At 47.4% G+C, this 26,467-nt stretch overlaps 2 protein-coding genes and 1 long non-coding RNA gene across 5 annotated transcripts; 2 read left to right on the forward strand and 1 right to left on the reverse strand.

The window, feature by feature from the left end:
* Positions 1 to 227: 227 nt before the first annotated feature.
* Positions 228 to 8,038, forward strand: LOC135814637 (cilia- and flagella-associated protein 36-like). 2 transcript variants are annotated; one of them, XM_065327794.1, is made up of 6 exons: positions 228 to 729; positions 2,017 to 2,081; positions 3,231 to 3,332; positions 4,309 to 4,494; positions 5,779 to 6,483; positions 7,134 to 8,038. In XM_065327794.1, the coding sequence occupies exons 1-6, from the start codon at positions 636 to 638 to the stop codon at positions 7,443 to 7,445; spliced, it is 1,464 nt and encodes a 487-aa protein (XP_065183866.1). In that variant the 5' UTR covers positions 228 to 635; the 3' UTR covers positions 7,446 to 8,038. The 2 variants fall into 2 exon arrangements, with proteins under 2 accessions (XP_065183866.1, XP_065183867.1); XM_065327795.1 differs by lacking the exon at positions 3,231 to 3,332.
* A 1,115-nt stretch (positions 8,039 to 9,153) lies between these two features.
* LOC135814635 (daf-12-interacting protein 1-like) lies at positions 9,154 to 21,278 on the reverse strand. 2 transcript variants are annotated; one of them, XM_065327792.1, is made up of 11 exons: positions 21,033 to 21,278; positions 20,693 to 20,908; positions 18,310 to 18,521; positions 16,097 to 16,208; positions 15,787 to 15,875; positions 14,760 to 15,097; positions 14,306 to 14,428; positions 13,398 to 13,625; positions 10,664 to 13,081; positions 10,232 to 10,396; positions 9,154 to 9,845 (listed from the first exon to the last, which is right to left on the reverse strand). In XM_065327792.1, the coding sequence occupies exons 1-11, from the start codon at positions 21,113 to 21,115 to the stop codon at positions 9,699 to 9,701; spliced, it is 4,131 nt and encodes a 1,376-aa protein (XP_065183864.1). In that variant the 5' UTR covers positions 21,116 to 21,278; the 3' UTR covers positions 9,154 to 9,698. The 2 variants fall into 2 exon arrangements, with proteins under 2 accessions (XP_065183864.1, XP_065183865.1); XM_065327793.1 differs by lacking the exon at positions 21,033 to 21,278 and having other exon boundaries at positions 19,482 to 20,827.
* Positions 21,279 to 22,774: 1,496 nt separating this feature from the next.
* Positions 22,775 to 25,605, forward strand: LOC135814638 (uncharacterized). The gene is made up of 3 exons (XR_010553203.1): positions 22,775 to 23,385; positions 23,593 to 23,633; positions 24,954 to 25,605. It is a non-coding gene; the product is annotated as an uncharacterized LOC135814638 (long non-coding RNA).
* The last annotated feature ends 862 nt before the right edge of the window (positions 25,606 to 26,467 follow it).

Here is a 26,467-nt window from a genome sequence, read left to right on the forward strand (position 1 = left end):
ATCCCTCGCCATGCGCCAGAGCAACCCTCGAACAAACCGCCCACAGTATCACCATCATCAGTCGATTCATCACCATGATCACCGAGCCGACACTGCGACAGAGATACTATTTTTAGTATTACTACAGACAGTACAGTAGACCATGCACGGACGGTAGACTGAGTCTGTATGAAGTCAGTTAGACTTAGAGTGTGTGTGTCACCATACCACATTGTAGATCTACCAACCCTAGATCCAGACAGCCTAGTAGTATTAGTAACACAATCACACCCTACTGATGGAGTATAATAATTATTACTAGCTTTAGTTTAGGAACTGGTGTCAGTGGTGACTAACTAAAGTTACTTGATAGGAAAGGTGCAAATATTAGCGGCTTCCTGGTTGTGGACGCTGAAGCAGGGCCACGAAGACGTATTACCAAACCGAGCACGCTAGCTGGACTTTGATACCTATGCGACCCATCTATCGATCATTTTGACGGTGGGGAAACGACATACCCGCAGATCGCTGCCCGTAGATCTATTTACTATAATTTCCGTTACACAAGTTACACTGGATCCCTATCAACGCTACAGTGGTACGTTTTGGCTGTGAGACTCCTACTCCTAGCTGGCAATTCGTGGCAGTCACCAATCATGTCACAATGGTTATTGGAAAGTGTGGAGGCATTCCTTCGGAGTCCTTTATGGAGCGCTCCTATCATGACTTTCATTGAGAACAATTGCCTTGGTAAGTACATGCACGGGGACGGGGCCTGGGGGTGCACTGATCCCTGGCAATACTGGCATTCAGTACTGTGGGATACACTACATGTGCTATCCATTGTACTGTATCAATTTCAACTTTTTAAACACAATGCAGCAGCATGGAATAGAACCACCAGTGCATGTAGCAAGCTATTCCCTGTGTACATGGTGTATGCAGCAAGCTATCCCCGTGTGCATGCAAGCAGCTATCCCCTGTGTACATGGTGTATGCAGCTTGGGAGACCCTGACTGAGCTCATGCATCAAGTCCAGCATCACAGCTCACAAGCTGAAGAAGACTGCTAGTAGTAGAATAGGGCCAAGCGGCCCCATTGATTGATGGCTATGCATACCCGTACTCTATGCTATTGACTGTAATGTGATTTCTTAGCTGCTACTCCACCGTGTGTCCTCAGTAGCATGGGCGTATGTACTGAGTGTATACACCTTCAGCTTTGTACATATCCCCATCGTGACTCTGGGCCATTTAGCATAAACATGTCGCAGAACAGAAAGTTCTTAGTGCTGTCATGGTATTTGCTGATGCCCCCCCCCCCCCCCAATCTTATGATTGAATGATATCTGGCAACACTGCATGCTGCAAGAAAAGGAATGTTATTTCCAACTTACGGTATACCTTTTTTTTGCCAGCTAGCTGGCCTCTGCGTACACCGCAGACACACCCACACACAACAGAAAGATACAGATCACGGTAGTAGTGCGGTCTTTGTTCACTCACGGTGGAAGATGGAAGAGCTTAGCGTAGTGTATAGATGAGCATGAAGAAGGGCATGCCACCTCACGCATATACATGTACACATATGTACCAGACCAACATAATGCAAAAAGATAACCACTGTGGCGAATGGGGCCGCCGGATAATTAACCAGCCTGAAGCTGGCGGAAAAAACCTCAGGACCCCGGCGGAGGCACAACCCTGAGGAAAAACCGGTTAGAATAACCCCATAAGATAAATGAACAAAACGTAGCCTGCAGGACCTATCCCGAAGTGAGAATAAAGGGGAGGGCGGGTGGGAAACTACAACGAAAAGAGAAAGACCACGATGAAGAAAAAAGTTTGAAAACACTGACAAAAAAACAGCTGACGCAATCCTGGTGCCGTAACTATGGTGAAAATGCTGGCAAAAAATACATTTTTCGTTTCATTCGCTACGCTCAGCCAACGAAAAATAACACTTTTGTGTTTGATTGTTGCTGCTGCTGCTGCTGCTGCTGCTGCTTCTGCTGCACCGATACATGAATGCATGTAGAATTTGAAGACTGTGAAGAGAATAAGCTGGAGTACACCTTAATACACAAGGAGTACACAAAGCTGGTAAGTTTCCTTTGTACACGTCAAGTACTGACTGAATCAGATGTCACTGAGTGGCTGCTGTGCAGTCATTGTACAGGTGCACGTAAACTGGTTTACCCAGTCTTGTTGTTGCCATGGTTTTGTTGTATTTCATGACACAACATAGCAGTTACTCAGCAACAGTACATGTACAGTCAGACCTCACTAAGCCGGCCCTCTTTTATCCGGATCCCTCGCCATCCGGAAGAAAATAGCTGGTTATGGGTTTATAGTATATGTGATGCATCCAACATAACCAGTGTTCGGTTATCCGGTTCCCTCGCCTATCCGGATTTTTGTGTGTAAAACGGGTGTGTGCAGTTAAGCGAGGTCTGATTGTACATGTATTGTAATTATACTAGTACATGTATTATAGCACATTGCCGATGATGTTCTACTACTCACAGCCAGGTTACTGCCGTGTGGCAAAAACCAAGATCCTCGCACACTGTACAATAAGGTGTGACCACGACTGTGTTGGACCAATGGTCGAATGCAATGTAACGACTTTCATTGAGTGATTCCGGCACAACTCTGCCGCACTGGTTTGTACCATTGCGCTCAGCACGCATTTTTGAAAGTTTATACAAAAGAGAAAGACCAAGGAACTACAAGTTACGCTATACTGTCCACTGTCTTTCTCTTTTGTATAAATTAAACCTTGGCTCTCCATCTGAGTCCATTTTTGAAAGTAATGGTGCGTATTTATCTCTCCTCCCGTGTGGCACACGTTTGCTTCCTGACTGGAAGTCCGGTGCCCCATCCCAAGCTATTGGGAGCTCTTGCATGACAATGATCAATGATTAGCCAGGATACTGGCCAGCAACAGTCTACTTTGTCGTCGGCACCATAATTAGCTCATTGTGCTCAACTGACATCATTTTCGTCCCAAGTGGTTATTTCGGGAATTTGGGCGAGTTTGGAAGGTACACAGTTTGATCATCAGTCTCTTAACTCCAAGTCACGTGCTTAACAGACCAAGAATACTCCTTGTCAGGCATGGTAACTAATGCAACACTGGCTACATCCTCCAACAAGACTCAATGGCAGTCTTGGCCCCCAGAGTGTGCTTGGTTTGATACCGTGATACACATTCGTATGTGGCTGTGTGTCTCGCTGTCTTGTCAATAGGTTGACTTGTTGATTGAGAACTTCCTCCGTGATTTGGGTGTCTCAGTGGAAGAATTTGGTGAAGCGTGCAAGAGAATGGTGGCTATTGACCAAGGCGCACAAGTAAGCTACGTCAGGGTTCTAGCCAGGTCGAAATAGTAGAGGGGGGGCATGGGAAACAGTTACCCCGTATCCCATTTTTCCACTTTCCAATATTGTCTTGCACCGCTAAATGCAACGTATGGGGCGAATCCCCGACTTCACCTCAGACAAATGTGCATTTATGAACCATCTAATAGTGACTTTCGACTGCATTTTCATGAAAAACACGAAAATCGGAAAATGAGTAGGGGTGCGGCACTTTTTCACAGGAGGGGGGGGGGGGGTGCACCCCCTTTGGCTAGAACCCTGCTACGTGTAATACTTACTCATACCGCCATGGCACCTTGGGTTCCCATTGTGTCCGGCGTAGTGGTGTAATGTCACAGCAAGACTGTCACCTGTGATTGATACATTGCTCTCTGAACTTACGTTGTTTCGGTAGAAGCTTGTGCAAGCACTGGCAGAACATTTGACTGCACACTGTATGCATGTGCCTTACTGTATGCATGTGCCTTACTGTATGCATGTGCCTTTCCTACTACGTGTATGGGCACTTAGTACAGGCCCGGGTATTTGCCCTCTTGTGCTAGCATGTGCTATGTATGATCATGTTATCTATGACTAGTCACGGACGTCGGTTGCTGCGCTGCTCATGTAGAGCATCCCATCCATACCTGGTCTATTGTCATTGATGCACATTTTGGCCATGTACATTGTACCAGACTAACTAATTTAGTTTGTACACATACATGTGCAGTCTTCATCAGCACTGTTTTGTGCAATAAACACTCTGATATAGAGCATTCAAGTGAAAGGCACAGTTACACAGCGCCCTCCACAGCTTCTGGTTGGCGTTAGCCTTGATAGCAAACAAATTGCTGATATATGAGTTCCAGCAAGAATACCCCCCCCCCCCCTTCAGGAGTGTGTAACTCTCGGTTAAGAATAGCTGGCCAATATCCTGTCTCCTTGCGTGTTCCCATTGTATGCGGTTTAGCGTCTTATTGAGCAGATAGTCTCAGCAACCGAATTTGTATTGTTCAAGTCGATGATGGTTGCCACCAATGATCGTCTCAAAAGGGAGGCTATCCAGCTCACCTTACAATGGGAAGCACAACTGGTGGGATCACCACCTTCACTATCTTCACAGTCAAGTTCACAACCAGACAAAAACGCGTATGATGTAAGTTGAAGATGCTGATGGCTGACTTGTTCCCATGATAATGTACATGTTGTGTGCTTGGATGCCGCATTAGGTGTGATTAACATTGTGTAATAACCTGCAAGCGTGTGATGCTCTAAGCATGTCCTGGCTTTGCCAGTGGCTATACAACAATATGAACTGCCTGGTGCATTGTAGCACTACAGACTGGGGATAGGGGCCTTCCAACACCTTGCAGACTACAAGCTGGCAGTCTTGGTCTGCACAGATTCAGCACATGCATGGCTATCCTTGGAAACGTTACACGTGTCCTTCTGCCGCTGGCACAGCCAAAATAGTAAAATGTTATTGTAGCACACATACACAATGAACTGAATGAAGGCAAACCAGCAGCATAGGTCTGCCTGTACTAGTACCTTGATTCACACTACCGCAGTACATGTGCTATTCATATGACCAAGACCATGTGTCCCTGTGACAATCATACCGGTATCACCTAGACTACATGTACATGAACTAGAGTGGACAGCAGCTCTGGATACAGGTTTTGGTGCACGGGATTGGGTGTGGTTTCGACATCATTGTATGGTAAAATCTGGGGTCACCTGTTGTACCTGAAACAGCGCAAGACTGGAGTTTAAGGCCGCAACCACACTACGTAAAAATCACAGTACAAATTTCCATGCATATCTCAGTACAAGTCGGTACGCAACCACACTACACTGTTCGGTCTGCATAGATGACGCTTTCACGCGACCAGCACGTGACGTCGTACCAAAGCGTGTGCCATGCATGCGCTGGAAAAGACCGGGAAATTCAAAAACAATGCTGATGCTGATACGTGGCTTTCTACAGGGCTGCGCCAGTTGCTGAAAACCTACAAAGCGCATTTTGCATTTCGCACGCGTCGGCATGACGATTTCTACTGTAATGCCGTTTGTACGTGATTTTGTATCTAGTGTGGTTGCAGCCTAAGACTGCGACTTCAGTGATTCATCTTGAATAACATAAAAGACAAATTCCACTTTCCCTAACTCATGGCGAGTGGCACACTCTGGGGTTTTGTACTCTTGATAAGACGAGCAAAATGCACATATATACATGCCTGCCTGTCCGGCCTCTTCATGCAGACAACCCGGCTGGGTGATTTTCTTCTTCTAAAAGGGCAGCAAAAAAAAAAGAGGAGATATTGTGTGTATAGTATGCATCGCTTGCTGCACCGAGGCGTCTTCAGTGCAACATGCAACTGCCATGGTCGTGATCTTGTGTTCAGTATTAACTCTCTACTTTGTTTCTGGTGCATAGGATGAGGAAGCTCTTTTAGCCAAGGCTATTGCTCTATCACTGCAAGAAGTCAGTGCACAACCATCACATGTGGATGTTGCCAATAGAGGATCATCAGATGCATCACATTCGGACATTGCAGCCAAGCAACCGTCACACGTCGATCTCCACACAGAAGAGGACGAGTTACAGCGAGCACTCCGCGAGTCCGCTATCGCTATAAAGGAAGAAGAGAGCAAACTGCTAGAAAAGGAGGAGGATGCAGTACAGCTGGCTATTCAATTGTCGTTGAAGGAAACTGCCTCATCCAAGACACATGATGGTTCAAGTGCATCGGCAAGCAGTGCACAAGTTGTAAAATTGCCACCTGAAACAACCGGCGACACATGTGTGCAGAGCGCAGGTGCAATACCGAAAGACAATGCAATGCCTGGCAGCAAAGCAACAACAGTGACAGCGACTTCTGCTGTGAGCAGCAGTAGCTGTGATGGGAACAAACCCGGTGAGAATGCAACAGACTCCGTTAAGACTACAAATGCTCCAACACCCGCAGCACAAGCTACAGCAGTGTCTGCGTCGACCAGCCAGTCTGAGACCAGCGTGAACGAAACATCTCTCAGTGCAGTAAGCCATCAGCCACCGCCTGCCGGCCTGGGTCCACTCAAGCACATTCCATCTAGTCCGTCAAGTTCGGCACTGGACGAGCATCCAATGTCAACAGCACAGGTAACCGCATACTATGGCATGCAGGTGTGGAGGTGGATACATCGTGTGCATGCCGAGGGATCTTGGGGTATTCGGTTTAGCTTAGGTTGTGCACATTCCCGGCAGTATTACAGAGAAACGTTCGCTTTCTCAATTTAATTAGGGGTTGTGAGGGAAATAAGGAAAGTAACAACAGGGATAATAAACTTTGTAGCGCGGTTTGATGTGGAATAGGCGAAAAGTGTAGCAGTTTTTCGCAGTTTCCAGAAATGTCAGAAATTAGATGAACATGATTGCACAACATTTCTCAACCAAGCTCATTCACTTCTGTTGAATTTGGTTCGAGTATGATTTACGCACGTAGTATATGGTTATTGTCTTGTAGAGTCCGGTGTCTTTTTGTTTAGTCTTGCATTTCCTTTCTCCTCCTGTGCCCTTGCCGTTTGTTGAATATACGGTTCATAAGAAATCAGAGCAAGTCGTTTGCGTTGTCGTGTGGTGGGGGCTCGGGGAGAAGCACCATTTCACATATGGACATGCATGATATCTGCTGCAGACACTAACATTACTGTGCGTGCATGCATGTGTATGTGCGTGTGTGTGTGTGTGTGTGTGTGTGGCGTGGTGTGTGTATGGGTGTGTGTTTGGTGTGTATTTCTATGATCCTGCAGCCTGAGCTTGACGTCGACACCATTCAGGAGAGAAGCAAGCGGTTGAAGTCACTCCGGCAGAAATTGGTTGAAAAGAAGAAAGCGTTGCGTGAAGCTGGCTTGGAAAGTTACACAGATCGTAGAATTGGTGAGGGCTCACGCGAGAAGCCATCCGAAGTGGCAAAGTCAGCGACAGCATTGGCTAGTCTGCCACCCCTGGATCCGAAGAGGCAAAGTCTGACAAGAGGCAGTCGTCCGGTCAGTGCATCATTGGCTGGAATGCTCCAGCAAACAAGCAGCGGCACCACCAGCGGCCGCAAGAGCAAAAAGTAGGTGCTGCAGCCTTCACATGCCGCCGCCCACAGCTAGACTGTGCAGACAAATCGCAATGGAGTCTTGTTGTAATGCGAATCACTGAAGTACAGAACCCGCAATCTGAGTGCACTTACTCCCCAAAAGAACTATGTTGTATCGCTAATAAACTGAGTTTTTGGACTTTGAAGCACTATTGAATTTTTCGTAGGATGTTAACTGTAGTAGAATCAGCAAAGTGCAATATATTGATAGTTGTACTGCTTCAGTTGCAGTTCGGTATGCTCTGCAGTAGTCAATGTTACTGTATGTACATTATTATTATTATCCTACTACTATAGCCTAATTCAAGTAGTTTTTCGTACTACAGTGGCTGCTGTCTTGTGTATCATCATAAAATTCATAATGTACAGTGCTGCTCAATGAAATCCAGCCGAGTCACAAAAGTACGCGCCGGGCGTTGCGCAGCCTAGACCTGCGAAAACTAGGTTGCGAAATGGTGCAAGGCGTAGACTTGAGTGACACGACTGGATTTCATTGAGCAGCACTGTACATGTACTTGACGATGCTGTACCAAATCACAAAGAATAAAAACGTCCAGTCTTGTTGAACTTGACACTCTGTCAAACAATAGTGGTTCCCCATCTTAGTCACGTGACTGCATTCGTGTACTTCGGAAGTACATGATTGTAGAAAGTGTGCACAACGTGTGGACAGAGGAACCATCATGGCCGACAGCATGTGGTCCATAGATGCACGGGTTCTGTGGTGTTGGAACCAACACAGCTGCTCCATAATTATGGTGATTATGTGATAAATGTGCAACAGCTCTATACGTTGCAATGCAGATCCTCAGACAGAGAACACAGACACACACACACATGCACACAGATACACTTACATGTAATATTGTATTATGTATATGTATGTATACCAGGTCCTGTACTGAACATTGCCGCGAGCTGTGAAACAGCAGATCTGGGCAGGTAAATTGAGGTTGGTTGAGCACTGTATGCGGCACACTGCCCAGGTTAGCGTCCAGCGACAATTCTGAGGTATTTTGCAGAACAGTGAACTATGAAGCTGAAAACCTCTCTTTTGTGGACCGGCAGAAACTGAATGGGTGTGGCAGGCCGCAGCAGCTGCAGCTAGGGCAGTGAGAGTTGTGCCTCTCTGGCATGGGCAACAGTGAGAGTTGTGCCTCTCTGGCATGGGCAACAGTGAGAGCTGTGCCTCTCTGGCATGGGCAACAGTGAGAGCTGTGCCTCTCTGGCATGGGCAACAGTGAGAGCTGTGCCTCTCTGGCATGGGCAACAGTGAGAGTTGTGCCTCTCTGGCATGGGCAACAGTGAGAGTTGTGCCTCTCTGGCATGGGCAACAGTGAGAGTTGTGCCTCTCTGGCATGGGCAACAGTGAGAGTTGTGCCTCTCTGGCATGGGCAACAGTGAGAGTTGTGCCTCTCTGGCATGGGCAACAGTGTGACCTACACCTACACTGATAGTATAGTACTGATAGTACGGCTTTGCAGGAAGACAGGTGATGGCTGTACACACAACAGTATACCTGTTGTGTAGATCTACCCTGTACTCACTGTGGCACCCGTGCCTACCATCGTATTCTACTGATGTAGGGAAGTTGGGATTTCGCTGCCACAAATGGGGGGGGGGGGGGGCTCTTGGTAATACTCAACTGCATGCCTAGTGCCCGGGCATTCACGCCGACAAAAAAATCAAACTGTGAATGTCATAATTATACAGTCATGTACATTTCACATAAACACAATAGCGTACTAGAGGGATGTTACGCAACTAATGGATGCTACGAAGACTGTGCACACCATTGCACACGCAACTGTCTGAAAATCAACATTTTGAACTCAAGATTAAAATTAAAGTCATGCAATCACAACTTTGACTGGACAAATCACCAGGCTAAATGAGCACACCAGAAAAAGCACACCGGGGGTATATGTGAGCCAGAAAGGCAGTAGTAAGATATAACTAAACCACACATCCACCAGTAACAACACCCAGATGGCCATGGGAACGTGCCACACACACACATCACACGGTTGAAAACAGATGCCAAACAAGACGAGACAATTTAAAGTAACTAACGTAACACATTGGGTTTGACTACACGACAGTGCACAACACTACGACAGTGCACAACACTACTGCGCGGCGATGGCAGAAACAGCAGCCACAGCCGTCGGCTCCGATGACACTGGCACGAAATGACCGGTATTTAAGTTGGAGGAGTACTTGTACTGCACTACATAGCAGCGATAACAACCATCAAATGGCCGCTATCCGCCGCACTGCTCAATAGGTCAGGAGCTACACGGGCAACGTGCAGCTCTGTAAAGTCACACGGTGGGAAGATGTGAAGTACAAAACCAGCACCAACACCATTGGCAACCTGCAGCAATAAACATATCGACATCATTTCAGGAAAGGAGAAGAAGGCGCGTGCAAAATGCGTGTAGACAGGCAAGCCAATGAAACGGTGAGCAGATCAATCTGCTCTCATGCTACAGAGCTGCACATGGTGAAGTAAAATGTGTGTGCAATATCCACTCTCCAAATCTGCAATGACTATGTCACAGTATGTGGTGATAGGACTAGCCAGTTGAAGATATTCATCAGTAAGTATAACCAGACTGTGACATTCTGATTAAAGAATTCATTCTCAGTATTCTTTTCATCGCCCCACCAAAGGAAATACTATCATCATCCTCCTCCTCAAGACATACTTCAAAGTAGTTTCCGTATGAATTGAATGAAAGTAAATAGATGATACCATACCTGGTGTGCAGAGGGAGCGTTGCCAGCAACATTGATAATGCCAGCAGCTTGTTTGTTCTGTAAGTAGGTGATGAAGCCAGTACGAAGTGCTCGTGTCTGCGCATGAACATCCAATGGATCACGACCACATGGCAATGCTAATAGAAGACAGTGCTCCATCTCCGCCTGCAACAGCAGCAACAACACAACACATTTACTTGTATGACAAGTGACACAGAAGATCTTTTACACTGGAGAATAAAAAGGCTCAGTACCTGACGGTAAGTATCCGCCTTTACACCAAGTAAGTAATTCTAACGACACATATACAGTATAGCTCTCTCTCTCTCTCTCTCACCCACACTCTCTCTCTCTCTCTCTCTCTCTCTCTCTCTCACCCACACTCCCACCCACCCACCCACCCACCAGCACCACACACACACAACTACTAACCTGCATACGTAACGCCACGCCTTCTAGTTGTGATGGATCTAGACGCATCCTCTGGGCGATACGCAGAGTTGCGGCCGCAGAACTAACAGTAGGTTGAGGTAGAGCCAGCTGCGCTAGCTGCTGGCTGCCAGATAAGAAATGCATTTGAACAGCTGCTGCATCATTCTTCAGAGCAAGATGGCCTTGCCACATGACAGGATAACGCTGTAGCAGTCCTAGTAATGCATTTGCTTGCACAGGTTGTGCTGCGGTATTAGCAGCTGCACCTGGTGCCATCATCTGTTGACCTCCAGCAGCTGCAGCAACTGCACTACTTGCAATGGGCACTTGTGTGGCGCCAGCAACAGCAGTTGCTGACAATGCAGTGGATATGACAGTACTCTGCGAAGCAACTGCAGATGAAGGTATGCTCAGAGCAACAACTTGATTCTGCACTGCGCCGGCAGGCACATACATATCTGTCGTTACAAATCCAGCGGGAGCTGCACTGCCAGCTGCTGCTGCTGCAGCTGCTTGCTTTCTCTGACTGTCAGCCACTGCAGCGGTGTTTTGAGCTGCTACAGCAGCGGCAGCCAATGCTTGGCCATTAGCGTCATAGAGGAAAGTAGCTGATGATTGCGGCACAACAAAGCTCCCGGGAGCGCCAGCAACGCTCACAGTGTACATGGGTGTTGCTTGATTCACACCTGCTGCTGCAACAGCAGTGGCACCACCAGCAACAGCACCTGGATCATTAGCAACAAGTTGACCTTGTTGGGTTATCACTTGCTGCTGCTGCTGTTGTTGTTGGTGCTGGTGCTGATGTTCCTTTGCAGATTGCTGGCGGGATGATGGAGAGTAGCTAGGCGAGCGTTGCTGACCTCCATGTCCAGATGGACGAGCAGAAGAATCACCATGCCGTCTCCAAGATGACCGATGTTGTTGCTGTGGGGGAGAATATTGATCACGATCGCGCCGACCAGACCAGTCATCGTGGGTGGATGATTTACCACTGCCCCGAGGCGACCGACTCACCTCGCCTGATAGCCCTGGTGAACGCCTTGAACGTCGCGTTGAGCCATGACTGCGTGACAACGGAGATCTGCTACGACTTCGGGGAGCCTGTTGGCGACTTGACGAACTCGGCTTGCTACTGGAGTGACTGGACTGGGAGGATTCGTGTGATCGTTCATTGTCATCACGCCGCCGTCTTCGTTCATTTCCATCAGTAGTACTACGCCTGGATTTGCTACTTTCACTGAAATTGTCTTTATCACGGTGTGCTTGGTGATGGCGAGAGCTTTCACTACGTTCACTACGCTTACTTGGCTGCAGCGAGTTGCTGGCTTCACCATGAGATTGCAGAGCAGACTGGCGAGATCCAATGGTGCCACCGCTAGTACTTGAGCTGCTAGCAAGACCAGTACCATTGCTAGTATGGCTTGATGATTCTCTTGCATCTGCATGGCCTGTGTCACGCTGTGATTCACTACGTGCAGGGGAGTGGCGTTCCTCTTTAATAACAGTCTCTTGCGACCTGGACTTGCTGACTTCTACACTACTCTTGTTTTCAGAGCGCTTCTTACTCTCAGAGCTTCGTTTAGAACTAGTAGAAGAGCTGTGACTGCTAGCACTGGTAGTAGCAGCAGCAGCTCCACTAGTGGCAGCACTGTTTGAAGTGGATGTAGATACTCCTCCAGCACCGCCATTACTGCTGCTGTTGTTGTTGCTGCTGCTGCCACTGCTGTTGTCAGTAGAGCGTTGCTTACTGGAGCTGCTGGACTCTTCCTTTTTAATGCTCATGCTAGATTGGTTGTTTTTCTCGGTGGAGCCGGCAGTCTTGCTAGGGATAAGGACATCTTCGTCAGACATGTCTGACTGTGGTGAACGTGTGCGGGCTTCACTCCCGTCCGTTTGATTGTTCATGGGTACATCACTGCCATCATCGCCATCTTCACCCTGTTGCCACACACGCTGCCGTTGACGCTCACGCTCTCGCATGTAGCCAAAATTGCGCAGTTCACTATCATAATCCTCATCTTCATTGGTCATGTTGCCCCTAAAGTGGCGCGTAAATAGACCTCTGCCACCTGGGCCATTTCTAAACATTGGACCATTGCCCCGGCCACCGTGCCCGCCCCGGCCACCAACGAAACCGCGGTGGAAATCTGGTCTGAAACCACCGCGGCGACCACCGCCGGGAGGACCATGCGGAGGCATGTCACCAAAGAACATATCGCCATGACCGGGTGGTCCCGGGGGTCCTGGCGGTCCGGGCCCAGGTCCCGGTGGTCCGGGGCCAGGACCTGGGCCTCCACGGCCGCCACCGCCCATTCCCATGCCATCTGGTGGTCCACCACGCATTGGGCCAATGTCTCCTCCCTGCTCTTCCAACTGCTTGTAGAAGGCGCTCCGGCTGTTCCGATTGGCAAAGTCAACCTGAGCCAAAAACAAATAAGCAAAAGCAGCTGTATTATAGTATAATGTGACACACACATACACTCAAGGTTAATATTAACTAGTCATAAAAGTGCAATAGGGTCCAGTGTCGATGGGTGATGCTGCTGAAATCATGATTCTAGTTCCAGACTAGCACCAATAGATCCGTAGCTACCCTTGAGGATATGTATGAAGCAACCGATACAATCATTCTGTTACCTTGATACCAAAAAGCAGTAACTGCATCAACAGCAGCAGCACCTATAAAAGTTGGGTCACAAAGAAGAGACTATACTAGACTGGAGAGGAAACTGACCTTGAGACGCGAACCATGGAAGATTTTCCCACGGAGCTCATCAGCAGCTGCCACTGCCGAGTCTTTACAGTCAAAGTGGACCAGCGCTGCTTTTTGAGCTGGGTTGACAGCAACTTCCAGGACTGCACCAAACCTGGAACACTTGCGAGCGACATCAGCATCAGATACATGATGGCTTATACCACCAATCCACAGGGTATGTGTGACAACTCGATGACCAAAGCCCACCTATTGGAAAAGAACGCAGAGAGAAATGAGAGTGAATAGTGGATAGGATGAGCAAGTAGCCAGGAACAAGTGCAGGCAAGTTGCAAAGAGTGAGGCTGCATTGACTTCTTCAAGATCAGGGGTACATAGACTTGGACCACAGCCCTCATAATACAAGTCTGCTGAGATGTTGTTTTATCTAAGTCTGCTGAGCTAGCTGCCAATGCATAGCATAAATCAGCACTGCTGTCAATGCATACAATAATCAGCACTGCTAACAGTATATGGCATAGTAGAGTAGAGTAGATATTGTTGCTAATGCATAGATTACAGTAACATTGAGTGCCGAAGAACACGGTCTCAGCTTCGGGCTAGTGATCTTCTTATTTCGAGATTCTGGTGTCTTTGGTTTTATTCTGTGACTGTGCACTCAAGTAGTACAGCTACACTGACTGTGTATGCAGGGCCACATGAAAAAGAAACTGGTGTTCCGAAATCTTTGTTTTAAGCATGGCACACTCTTTTAAAAACGTTAGAGATTTTCCACCCTGGAAGTTCTTTGGCGCCCAAAGTTACTAGTACCGTAGTCAAAGCTGCTGCAGATGCATAGCGTTGCCAGTACTGCTGACAATGCACATCTCATTGATAGAAGGCAATCACAGGCAAGCAGAGGCATGGCTGCTGCTCAACAGAATGCTAACCTTGCAATATGAGCGTCCAATCAGCTGTGCGTTCATCAGCGCTTTGGCTCTACACGCACTGGTCATGTCATTGAACTGGACAAACGCATACATGCCGGACCTCTGCGACTTCATGTCGACTTCCTGTGAGCCCATCAACATCACAAAGCCAACAAATTGTTAATACAGGACAATTGAATATCATCCATATCAAATCAATTATGCAACGCACTGCAACCGCGTGTGCGTGCGGATACGCACTACTCGGGAATACCCGGGAAGTCGACCATCTTGGAAGACGACGTAGTACATGTGCCAAAACGAAGCGTGTTTCAAACCTTCGACCCTATACATGTACTCAGAAGTCCTACATGCTCCATGATCTGTCATACATGCAACTATGCACGCACACACACACGCGCGTGTGCACACGTCGCCCACAAACACCTTGACATGCAGTAGCATTTCTACTTACCAGAATCTCCCCAAACCGACTGAAGACACTGCGCAAGTCATTGGGGGTAACCGCTTTATCAATGTTGCCTACAAACAACGTGCGAGTAGCGTTGACATCAAACTCTTCCTCTAACTCTCCGGTTACATCCTGCTCCACCGTGACTTGAAGCCGTCCAGCAGCAGCACGATGGTTGGGAGGATGACTAGGAACCGGTCCAGGTGACATCTCCTCTTCAGGACTATCTGTCATTGGTAAATCTGGAAAACCTTCAAAGGAACCCCCGCCAAAGCCACCAAATGCATGATAGCGCCTGCCACGGCCACGGAAGCCGCGCTCATTGCGTAGGGTTGGCAAAACTGTGCACAGAATCAGACCAAAGAAGTGTTCTAAATGTATAGAAACAACGGGGGTTTCACTTCCAACGTGCACCAAGAGCGTACTTATGTGTCTGAAATGGTGTCACTTAATCCATGTACATGTAATAACATGTGTGTGTGTGTGTGTGCGCGTGTGTGTGTGTGTGTGTGCGCGCGTGTGTGTGTGTGTCGAAATACTATAGTAATACCAGTATTTACTATTTCACCGACACGGGGAGAGGCGTGACTTCGCCTTTGCATGCCGGTAGGCAATCTTATTTATAGGTAACGATTTCTTGTGAAGCTTTTGTGTTCAATTTTATATTTCAATTGAGTGTTCTATTTACTGTAGTGTCTTGTATAAAAGCATGTCTTGTATAGAAGCCTGTTTTGATTACAAGCCTGATTTTTAAGATACACTGTCAACACATAAGCCTGGTTTAGTGTTGACATACATAGAGATACGTGATTAGAATATAAGCCTGACTTGAATAGAAGCCTAGCCCTGATATCGGCTTATACGGCCGTAAGCACCTGCTTTTATACGCGACAGTACGGTATTTCCGAAATTGGGTTGCCTTTTTGCTTTGACTCTTACTTCATGGCTTCACGCGATTGCCCTAATTGGTGTTGTGAATAAAACCGTTCTCAAGTATATACCATTTTGGTATTTACGGACGGTCCCTTACCTGAACAATTCGCCAGGCTGATTTTCATTTCACAGCCAAAGAAAGTACGATTTTGTACTGTTTCCATTGCACTCTCCGCTTCTTGAGCCCTGCAACATAGAGAACAAAGAAAGTTTATAAGTTTTCATTGGTGCTTCACACAACACAAATTATCTGATGCAGAAAGAAGTTGACAAGACCCACTGTCACAGAACTAGAAGAAATATCACCAGCATGCACAAGTTATCATAAGTGGCAGCAAACTAGCACGATGAATAATGATAATCCATACTCGTATACTCGACACAGCAGTAGCAATACCAGTACATACTTCTTAAATTCTACGACAGCAAATCGATTTCCGTTCTCTTCGTGGACATTGACTTGCTTTACTTCACCATGCTTCTTAAATTCATGGAATAGACCTTCACATAAGCTACGCTCTGCAGTGATCAAAGGAAGACAATTCAAAGCAACTAGTTTAGTGTCAAGACAAAAAAATAAAAACCACTTCCCCGTTTATAAGGTTGCATCCAATTTTAAGCCGTACCCTCCATTTTAGCTCTCTGCTATGTAGTTTCAGTGTGTTCACATGAGAAACAGATCACACTCGAATGCAAGTCACACCCCCTGCTTGCTTGTTGTGAAAGGTGTGACTTTCATTCAGGGAGCACAAATAAAAGTGACAGCTGTTCCAGAGATCTGATTCCCTTGTTTCAATTCTACTGTACCGCTTGGAAAGAGCAACAATGCAAGATGAGAATCTGACTTCTGCATGGCGGGTGTATTTCAAGGTGTCCGCACCGTGGCACAGACAAATGTGAGAGATGACATACAATGCCAGTGCTTGATATGATCCATGTCCGTATTTCCAACACAGTCATTTGGCAACACTGACAAGAGATCGTGTAAGACAGTATTCACATCACCCTACTATGGTTCGAGAACAGAAAACCTTCAGAAGTAGAGTTTCACTTCCATCACAATGACATGATCGTGAAATCATTTTGTGATCATTACCACTTATAGTCTGTTTCAAAAAGATTTACAATCAGGTTTGGGTCTTAAAAAGTATGAAGATAAGGGAAATTTGGACAACAAAGTACATAGAATGGCTTGTTAGGACACGGCAAATTGTTCTGTGAAGGTTTCGGAACAATTGGACCAACCGTTAAGGAGTTAGAATTTCGGCCAGGTTTCCGGCCTTTTCCCATGGTTTACAATTTGCCCAGGAAGCCAGTATCGATTTTTTTTATCAAAACCCACGATTTATCCCTTCCTTTTTGGCCTTGTGGTTATGAATGCTGTCTGCTGACCATGAAGTTGTGAGTTCAAATCCCAACCTATCCTCACGTCAAACTTTTTTTTCATTGTTTTGGTGATCAAGCTGGTACAAGACAAAGAAGGTGGCTGCACCAAACGACTTGTTGTTGGAGCTCGCGCTTCCTGCCGAACTGACTGACACTTGACTGGCTCACGCCATGTGAACACACCCACAACACTGCAATGGTGTGAGTGAATTATAATGGAAGTCATCGCGCTGTAGCTTTTTGAGATTTATTTTAGTATTTCAAGATCGCCAATTTATTTGAATTTAGCAGTCAACGCCGTCTTCTATCAGCGTTCACAAGCGTTTGCTTTTCTCAAAATGTCGTCGAAGTCACACGGATAGCTTTGCCAAGTCATGGCCTTGGGAATGAGTCCGTGTCGATGTCGTTTTCGTCACACGGTGAGTAAATTGCATCGCAGCTCAAAGAAACTATTTTGGTCACAAAACGGACCCATGCAGCTCGTCAACATTTACAACACTTTCGTTTCGACATGTCCTCTCTGACTCCATTATCGATACGAGGAAGAACTCGTTTGTTGTAAACCAGACGTACGTCCATGACTGTCTGTGTCAACGTGAGTGAGTTGTCATTTTTCCTGCTTTCGCGCGGAATATTTCTTCGAGTTCACAGTGAGTTTTTCCAGGCAGCGCTCGAGTGCTCATACGGTAAGACGCCAAACTCCGCGGGCGATCGCCAGGGTTGTAAATCTTTTTGAAACGGACTGTAGGGCATTGCCACTGCTTTAGAGCTAGCGAGGTAGGAATGCCAGCTTTCCTTGCCAACGTTTGCAGGATGCTGATGACTGGCACACAAAGGAAGTAACCAGCACCAGTACAACTCAAAAATTGTCAGGTGGTTTGGATGACTCAATAACTCAAAATGCCACCGGGTTTTGTAACCAAATATTCGAGTTGCACTCTCGGCTCAGTAAAGCACCAACTTCTGCACTTGGTTCGTGATCTGTTGGGCCCAAATCCTAGCCACTACCCTACACATGCATAATACAGTCATAGTCAAACTCTCCTTATCCCGATGAGTATTGCACTACTGTTGCGCTCGGTGAAATCCGACCCAAAGTGCAAAGCCAGCGCCCAGGACCAGTTCCAATTACGGTATTAAGGGCGCCAAATATGCACTCTGGGTCGGATTTCACCGAGCGCGACTACATGATCTCTGATGTACATCAGTTAGGACACAGAGGAGCATGCCATACCTGTGTGCCGATCCGAGATATTTCGAACAACGAGTACGCGCAAGTCATTACCCTTTGCAGCTGATGAGCTATTGGACAATCCACCGCCACCAATGCCACCAATGATACTAGCAGCAGCAGGAGCAGCATTACCAATACCACCATCCCGGCTTGATGCTCTTGGACGGCTGATGCCAACATCAGCCCTACCACGACGCACACTAGTTTCATTTCTGTACAAGATCAGTGTAGTAGAGAAAGACCGCACAATAGACCAAAAGAAATTGCAGTGGTACAACACATTCTCCTCAACACGGACGCAGAGGCACACACTGAGTGACGTCAACATAGACAGTTGCCAGTACATGGCCTAATAGGCCTGCCCTTATGAACACTGCCTTACAAGAGCCATGAACATGTCCCTTACGCCTAGGTCACACTACGCAAATTTGAAACTGGCCGAAGCGTCAAACCCAAGCACTTGACGCTGGCGTGGAGTCAGGCTGTGTTTACATGAGAAATTTCAACCTGGGTTGGAAGTCTGTACAATGGAAAAAAATAGGTGGGTGATTGTTTACATGAAGACAGTTGACCCGGGTCAATTACTGATATGCCGCCAAAAGTCCACTTCTCGAGTCGTGTATGGTCACGTGAATTCGAGCGAAATTTGCCTGTGCAGTGCTGCTCAAACCTGGTGCGAGATGCGCACAGAAGTACGGGAGTACAATTTCCCGTTTCAACCCGGGGCGAAATTACACCCCGGGTCAAGCGCAATGTGTCATGTAAAACGCGCCAGTCAATCTGTGTTCAGGGCGGGTTGAAACTTGACCCGGGTTGAAACGCCTCATGTAAATACAGCCTCGCACTGTATTTTTTGCTTTTGAAGCCGTAGCCTGACGCACTTCACAAAACCACTGTGGAGAACCAAATCGCTACGATAGGGTACGGTACACTATTTTCGAAAGTCACTGTTTTTTCATGCAAGTGCTGGCAGCGTCAACACAGCCGATTTGCTTGCGTCAGACGCTGCTGCGTCTAACGCTCAAATGTCCCACGTTTTCGTCAGTTGCCATGGAAAACTCATGAGTCTGATGCTGATGCAGCATTTTTGACGTAGTGTGACCGAGGCTTTATATTGAACATAACTACAGCATAGCCCTTCCCCAGAAAGCCTAAGATGTCTGACTTCTTACATTTTTGGGGATAAAGACGAAGGAGCGATGCAATCCAATGACAGTTGCTCATGGACACATGAAAACACCAGCATGGATCAATGCAACGCAACAATGCATCCAAGTAACACTGATCGTATTGATCATCGCCTGCCATCACCTGCACGCTTTCTCTCCAAATTAAACAGTCCAGAAAGCTAACGCATATAAAGCGCAAACTATAAGGACTGGTGCAGCATAAAACTCGCATCCATCTGCATCCATTCTGCCCAACCACGCTCCGGCAAGTGGCATTAGTACACTGCCAAAACTATTTGCACCAAACTCTGCACAGGCCTGGATCATGTCACCATGTAATTTGCCAATGACAGCAGCGTGCTTCCATGGTGCATGTGCTCATATACATGTGAAAGAGCATGCTCTTTGTCATGCATTGCAGCCTCCCAAACATAGCCAGCACTGCAACACTGCCCAACTCTACGAGAAGACAGCCAGCAACCATCAGCATTCTGTGCCAGATATCAGCGCCAATCCTCATCATGGATTCATAGTGCCATCCTCATCGCCATCACCAATAACAGCAGCAGGTTAAATACTACAGGCACAGTTGTCCACTCTCCTGCTTGCACAATATCCAAACTCTAGTGAGCAGGGATTAATGTTTCCTGTGAAACTAAACAGTTCCCTTCTCCTGTTGCAAACTGGCGCAGAATGCCTCCAGCAACCAAGTTCTGGATAAGGAGAGAAACTCCCTGGGGTACATCGGTCTGAACACACACACATACTCTGCTACCAGCAGCAACAGCAGCATTCCATGGCCATCTACTGCCCTGCTACTAACACTAGGAACAGCTCGTACTCCAAGAGCTACAGCAAGTCTTCCACAATCCATTCTTCGCTCAGATATCAGAGAATCACTACACGGCCCTAAACAGCCAATCAGCTCCAGTCACCAATGTGCCGGCGAGCCTCCAAAAACGTCGGCCAGGTAAAGCCAACGACGAAACGATCCAATTCCAGGACTACAATTTTTGAAAAATGGGGCTGGCACAGCATTTCACCACGACTGCCTGTAGAGGAAGGTCCGCCTGCCATCCAGGTAAGCGCACCAAACGCCAGGAGAGAGGCTGGTCAGGCTGCACACAGGACACTCCTCACTTCGATGAGCAACGAAGCCAGCAATCCCAGTGGATTTCAAGTATTTCCCATACAAGAACATCGCACAAACTTACAAGTCACTCCTCCGATCCTGCCACTTCTTGCGGGAACGATTTAGACTAGCCAGGGTTGTCTCGCTGTACTCTGTTCGCACATCCTCTCCACTGATAGTAACAGAAGCATCGTGTGCAGATATGGCTGATTTGATGTCCATAAAATCCACAAGTGCAGTTCTTTCTTCGCCGTCCTCTCCAGCAGGTAGGAGTTTCACCTTTTCGATAGGACCGAATCTGCAGGAAAAATACGCGCCACTTAGACCAGGTTCTCAAGCAAATAATACGTGTATGTGTGTGTATCTGGGCGATAGAGAGAGAAAAAGAGATAAAGGAAGAGAGAGAGGGGCAGAAATGTTACCTATCAAAAGCTTCCTTGATTCCATCCTCTTCGCAGGACTCGGGAACTCCAAAGACGATCAGATGGCGGCTTTCACGGGCCATGGTTTCCACAGATAGTACAGGGAGGTCTATAGGAAAGACATGCTGCTATGGGACAACTAAGCGACATGAACGCCTCCTTCCACCCAAGAAAAACACAACTAAAATCTGTGCTGGTGATGGTGTATGGGAGAAGAAATCATCGAGTCCCATCTACATCGACCTGGTCTGCACACAAGCAGCTCTGCCATGCCATGCCATGCCGGGCCGTGTGTGTGAAGTCCGCTCTGATTACCACGCGCGCCGGTGGACGCTAGCGCGCTCTCCTGCCCGCATGCAGCGCTAGTTAGTTCTATGAGTATGAGTAGGATAGGACCAAGACTGGCAAGAGTCCCTAACGGGACTCTTGATAGGACTCGTTGACCTACGCGCGCGGTTAGCTAGCTGCGTGCATGCAGCGTAGATCAGTATCGCGATCGAGTCCTTGGAAGCGCGTCGTAGTAACGAACGGGAACGAGGTGTGCGTAGCAGATGATCACTGATCTACCAATGACTCGACTATGTGGCTGAGCTGTACATAGATCTACTAACTCTTGTACATGACTCATACTTCAACGTCGTTGACGTCCATCATGATTCATAAAGACTAGACTATGTAGTACAGATTGTATATCAATCTCGTTTGGGTTTGAGGTCAGTGAGGACATACATGTACAGCGCCGGTTGCACGTGGCGGATGATCCAACACGAGTCACGAGACTGTTAGGCGGTGTTTACATGAGTCGTTTCAACCCGGGTTGAGTTCGACCCGGGTCAGCTTTCAACCCGCCATGTGCATAAAATGAATGGCGCGTTTACATGACGCATTGCGCTTGACCCGGGTTGAAATTTCGCCCCGGGTTGATTTCAACCCTCCCCCCAAGGGGAGGGTTGAAATCAACCCGGGTCAAGAAAATCGTACAAACGTACTTCTGTGCGTATCTCGCGCCAGGTTTGAACGGCACTGCAGATGCAAATTTCGCGCGAACGGATTCACGTGACCATACAGGACTGTAGAAGTGGACTTTTGGCGGCATATCAGTATTTGACCCGGGTCAACTGTCTTCATGTAAACGCTCACCTCTTTTGTCTATCGTACAGACTTTCAACCCGGGCTGAAATTTCTCATGTAAACACAGCCTTAGTGTACATGTTAGAGCCGAGAGTAGTACTCAGTAGTAGTAGTCATGGTAGTACTCAGTAGTAGTACTAGTAGTATATCATGCAGTACAATTGTAGATCTACTCAGTATAATAATTATTTTTATTATTATCAGTGTACTACGAAAAAAAGTGTAGGCAGTCGAGTCGTACGCGTCGTGTACGATGGTGTAGGTCTACATGTACAGTACAGACGATCTAGACGACTCCCTGATTGGAAAGGCTTCCTGTCTGAAGCCTTTCCATACTGGTACTCGATGTTCCAGTTTTGTGACACGAGAATGGCACGAGAATTAGTGTACCGCTGAGTGTACCGCTATACACTTGGTCGACACGTAGTCGACACGTTGTTGATACTTTTTTGACACGTGACCCCGTCAACGGTCTGCTTTGTAATTGTGCCAATGCCACTCGGTAAACGCCGATGTCGCGTACGACAAAGACCACTATCCCGTACGCGAAATAGTTGAGAACTGCATGACGTGGACCTAGACCTGACGGCAAGGACAACTGCGAGGAGGCCCCTTTCGGTACCCCTGACGGGAAGGAGAACTGCAGAAGTCGACGAAGTCGAACGAGGAGGCCCCTTTTCCGTACCCCATACTGCAAAGTGCCATTGATGGATACCTTTTGCACCTGGAACGACCCCTTAAACGCTGTCGCGGCGACTATCCCGTACGCGAAATAGTTGAGAACTGCTGACGTGGACCTTTTGCACCTGGAACGGCCCCGTAAACGCTGTCGTGTCGGCGGAGTGAATGTGCAGGGTATTAGTCTAGGGTGAAAAGAATTGCTGCAAAGACGTCCCCTCTACTAGGCTCTAGGCCTTTGCCTTTGGAGACATCGTCGGCGAACTGAATGCGCAGGGCGAAAAGAATTGCTGCAAAGACGTCCGCTCTAGGCCTTTGGAGACATCGTGGGAACTCCTTCCGGTACTATACAAACTGCTGACGTGGCCGTGGACATGTACATGGAGAGTCATGGTGGGACTTCATGTACATGGATACATGGTGGGAATTCCTTCCGCCACCCCCGTACCGCAAAGCCAACGGTGGGGAAGGAGAAGTGCAGACGTGCAGGAAGACGAACGAGGAGGAACCAGGACGAGCGAGCAATGGCAGGACTAGCTGGACCGTAAGTAATAGCTGAATTGTGCATGACAACTTGACATCCATGCGGCACTCGCCACTTGCCACTGCATATTTCTTGTCCACTAACAATGTCTCTCCTCTGCCCCCTGTGTGTCCACGGCCCTGTTGCTGAATTGGCCCGATGAATCGAATGTCTTCCGCAACTGGAACGGCCCCGTGAACGCTATCGCGTCGGCGACTGAATGCGCAGGAGGGAAAATATTGCTGCGAAGACGTCTCCTCTAGACGACGGTAAGGCACCCCATTCATATGTTGCCAGTGTGTGCCAGGGTATCGCGCGATGGTGAATGCGGAATGATGAAGGGTACGGTGGGACTGTAGACCTGTTACCTTCTACTAACACGTTATCAGGTGGAGAGTGTCTTGTACTCACGTTATCAGGTCGAGAGCGTATTGTAGTCACTCTCTCTATTCCTGTACTTCATTACGTTAAAGGTGTACGTATAACTTCTCAAAAAAATTTAATGGTCTACAGTCGTGTCGGAAGGGTACGGTGGGACTGTAGACATGTTACCTTCTAACACGTTATCAGGTGGAGAGTGTCTTGTACTCACGTTATCACTATATCAGGTCGAGAGCGCATTGTAGTCACTCTCTCTATTCCTGTACTTCATTACGTTTCAGGTGTACGTATAACTTTTCCAAAAAATTTAATGGTTCACGTCTTCAGATAGAGAGCGTATCGCACCCACTGTCTAGTCTCTGTAGTGCATTGAGATTTTGTTGATCGAACATGAAATGGATACACAGACAAAGCCAGGCCAAGTACATGGCGAGATGTCGCCAGAAGAACGTCTTCAGGTAGAGAGCGTATTGCACCCACTGTCTAGTCGATTTTGTGGATCGCACATGAAATGGATACACAGACAAAGCAGGCCAAGTACATGAGAGAGTGGACGATGTGCAGATCGACACGGCCTGCGGGTACTTCATTAAAGTTACCCGTGACATAATTATTATTATTATTATTACTAGGATAAAAGTTAATCACTGCAAAAACATTGCCAAGTATGTGAGCACTTTGGACTTGACAGAAGAGTGCACGGGCGACGTTGACAAAACATACTGCGGTATCGCACATGAAATGGATACACAGACAAAGCAGGCCAAGTACATGAGAGAGTGGACGATGTGCAGATCGACACGGCCTGCGGGTACTTCATTAAAGTTACCCGTGACATAATAATAATAATAATTATTATTACTAGGATAAAAGTTAATCACTGCAAAAACATTGCCAAGTATGTGAGCACTTTGGACTTGACAGAAGAGTGCACGGGCGACGTTGACAAAACATACTGCGGTGACTGTCACTATCATGACAGCAGGGCACATCGCACGCAGCATCGCAGATCGTGTCGAATTGCGCATCATAATATTGCAAAATTGCTCCTGTGCATGCAAGTGGATTTCACTGCACTTCTCAGTTTGGGAAATGCTCGATTATGACAATTTTCCGTGTGAGTGCACTAGCCCTGAACAGACATGTAGGTGACTCGTAGCCTACCTCACGACCTTCTGCTTTCTTTCTTCATCACTTGTATCTTGCAGGTATATCATCCCGTGACGACCACATTGAAGTCTGAATTTGAAGTGTGAAGATGCTTCAGCAACCACATCGTACTTTTCCATTGCTTTCATTGTGCTTCTACTGTGCATGTGTGTAACTTGTGGGGTAAACATGTGATGACATTGTATGCTGGCGACACGGTCAGATGTTCATGCGTCTAACGTACACCTGCATGTTATGCATTGAAAAGGGTTTGCCACTTGCGATCCTGGGACGAGTATCAGGTCCGCTTTGTCCTGTGTGGGCTGTATCAGATTGCTGTTCACTTCTCTATCTGTTGGATATGTGACTTTCTGCAAGTTTCTGGTGTATGATGGCCACGTCCTTGCTTGTCACTTTGTATGATAATTCTGTATTCGCTGCTTCCATGGCATGGTCTGCAAACTGCAATCCTTGGGCAAATGTCATGTTTGCTATGTTGTGCTTTGGCCGTCAGCTTGTCTACACGCTGTAGTTGAATTATTTTTGTTTCACAACTGACTTCCTCAAGTACGGTGGCCACTGCTTTGCATGGCATTATACATGAAGAATTTCCTGTTTGTGCCGTGTGCATGTGCGTATGTGTGCGTGGCCACGTGTGTGTGCCGTGTGCATACACATGTTTGTGTATCTGTGTGCGGGGTAGCGAGGCGGGGAGGGCTGGTATGTATCAGTGTGTTATTGCAGTCCCATGGCTACATACAGTACATCGCGCGCGTGGTCATCATGTTTACCTTCGGGGTTGGGGTGGGGAGGGAACGGAAAAAGAGCTGAAATTATCCATATAAAAATCGCTCTGTGAGCGGTTCTGAAAAACCTTTACTGGTACTGCCCCGTCGTAAAAGTAAGAAATTAGAACTGGCCCATTGTCCCCCCAAATGCGAACTGATCCACCTAAATCGCGAATGACGGGACCCGAACGCACCAGTAGCACGAGGTTCCTACCTGTGGATGCAGATGGGGACGTTGGTCCGGACCATAGGCCATGTACTGTACTTGTAGCGGTAGGCTTCCCTATCAAAATAATAAATTCTACTGCTACTACTGGTGTTACCCTATGATAATTGCCGTGATCCTGTGCCCTCCCGACCTCGTGCTACTGGTGCGTTCGGGTCCCGTCATTCGCGATTTAGGTGGATCAGTTCGCATTTGGGGGGACAATGGGCCAGTTCTAATTTCTTACTTTTACGACGGGGCAGTACCAGTAAAGGTTTTTCAGAACCGCTCACAGAGCGATTTTTATATGGATAATGTACTAATACACCATGTACGTCAGATCAGTAGGCCTTTCCGGATTATGTGTTTGCATATTTTTGCATTTTGGGGGTCAAAATGCATTTTGTCCATTTTGACCCACTTTGGGTCAGGGAGTCGTAAAATACCGGTATTTTACGACTCCCTGCAAGCGATAGGTACTTCACGATCACCATGAATGATCACCATGGTGCCAAATGTCACGCGACTAGCTGTCGCCATTTTGTTACCATGGCAACGGTGGCATTTTTTGTGCTTTTTG

The sequence above is a fragment of the Sycon ciliatum genome, chromosome 4 (assembly GCF_964019385.1).
Source record: "Sycon ciliatum chromosome 4, ocSycCili1.1, whole genome shotgun sequence".
Classification (NCBI taxonomy): domain Eukaryota; kingdom Metazoa; phylum Porifera; class Calcarea; order Leucosolenida; family Sycettidae; genus Sycon; species Sycon ciliatum.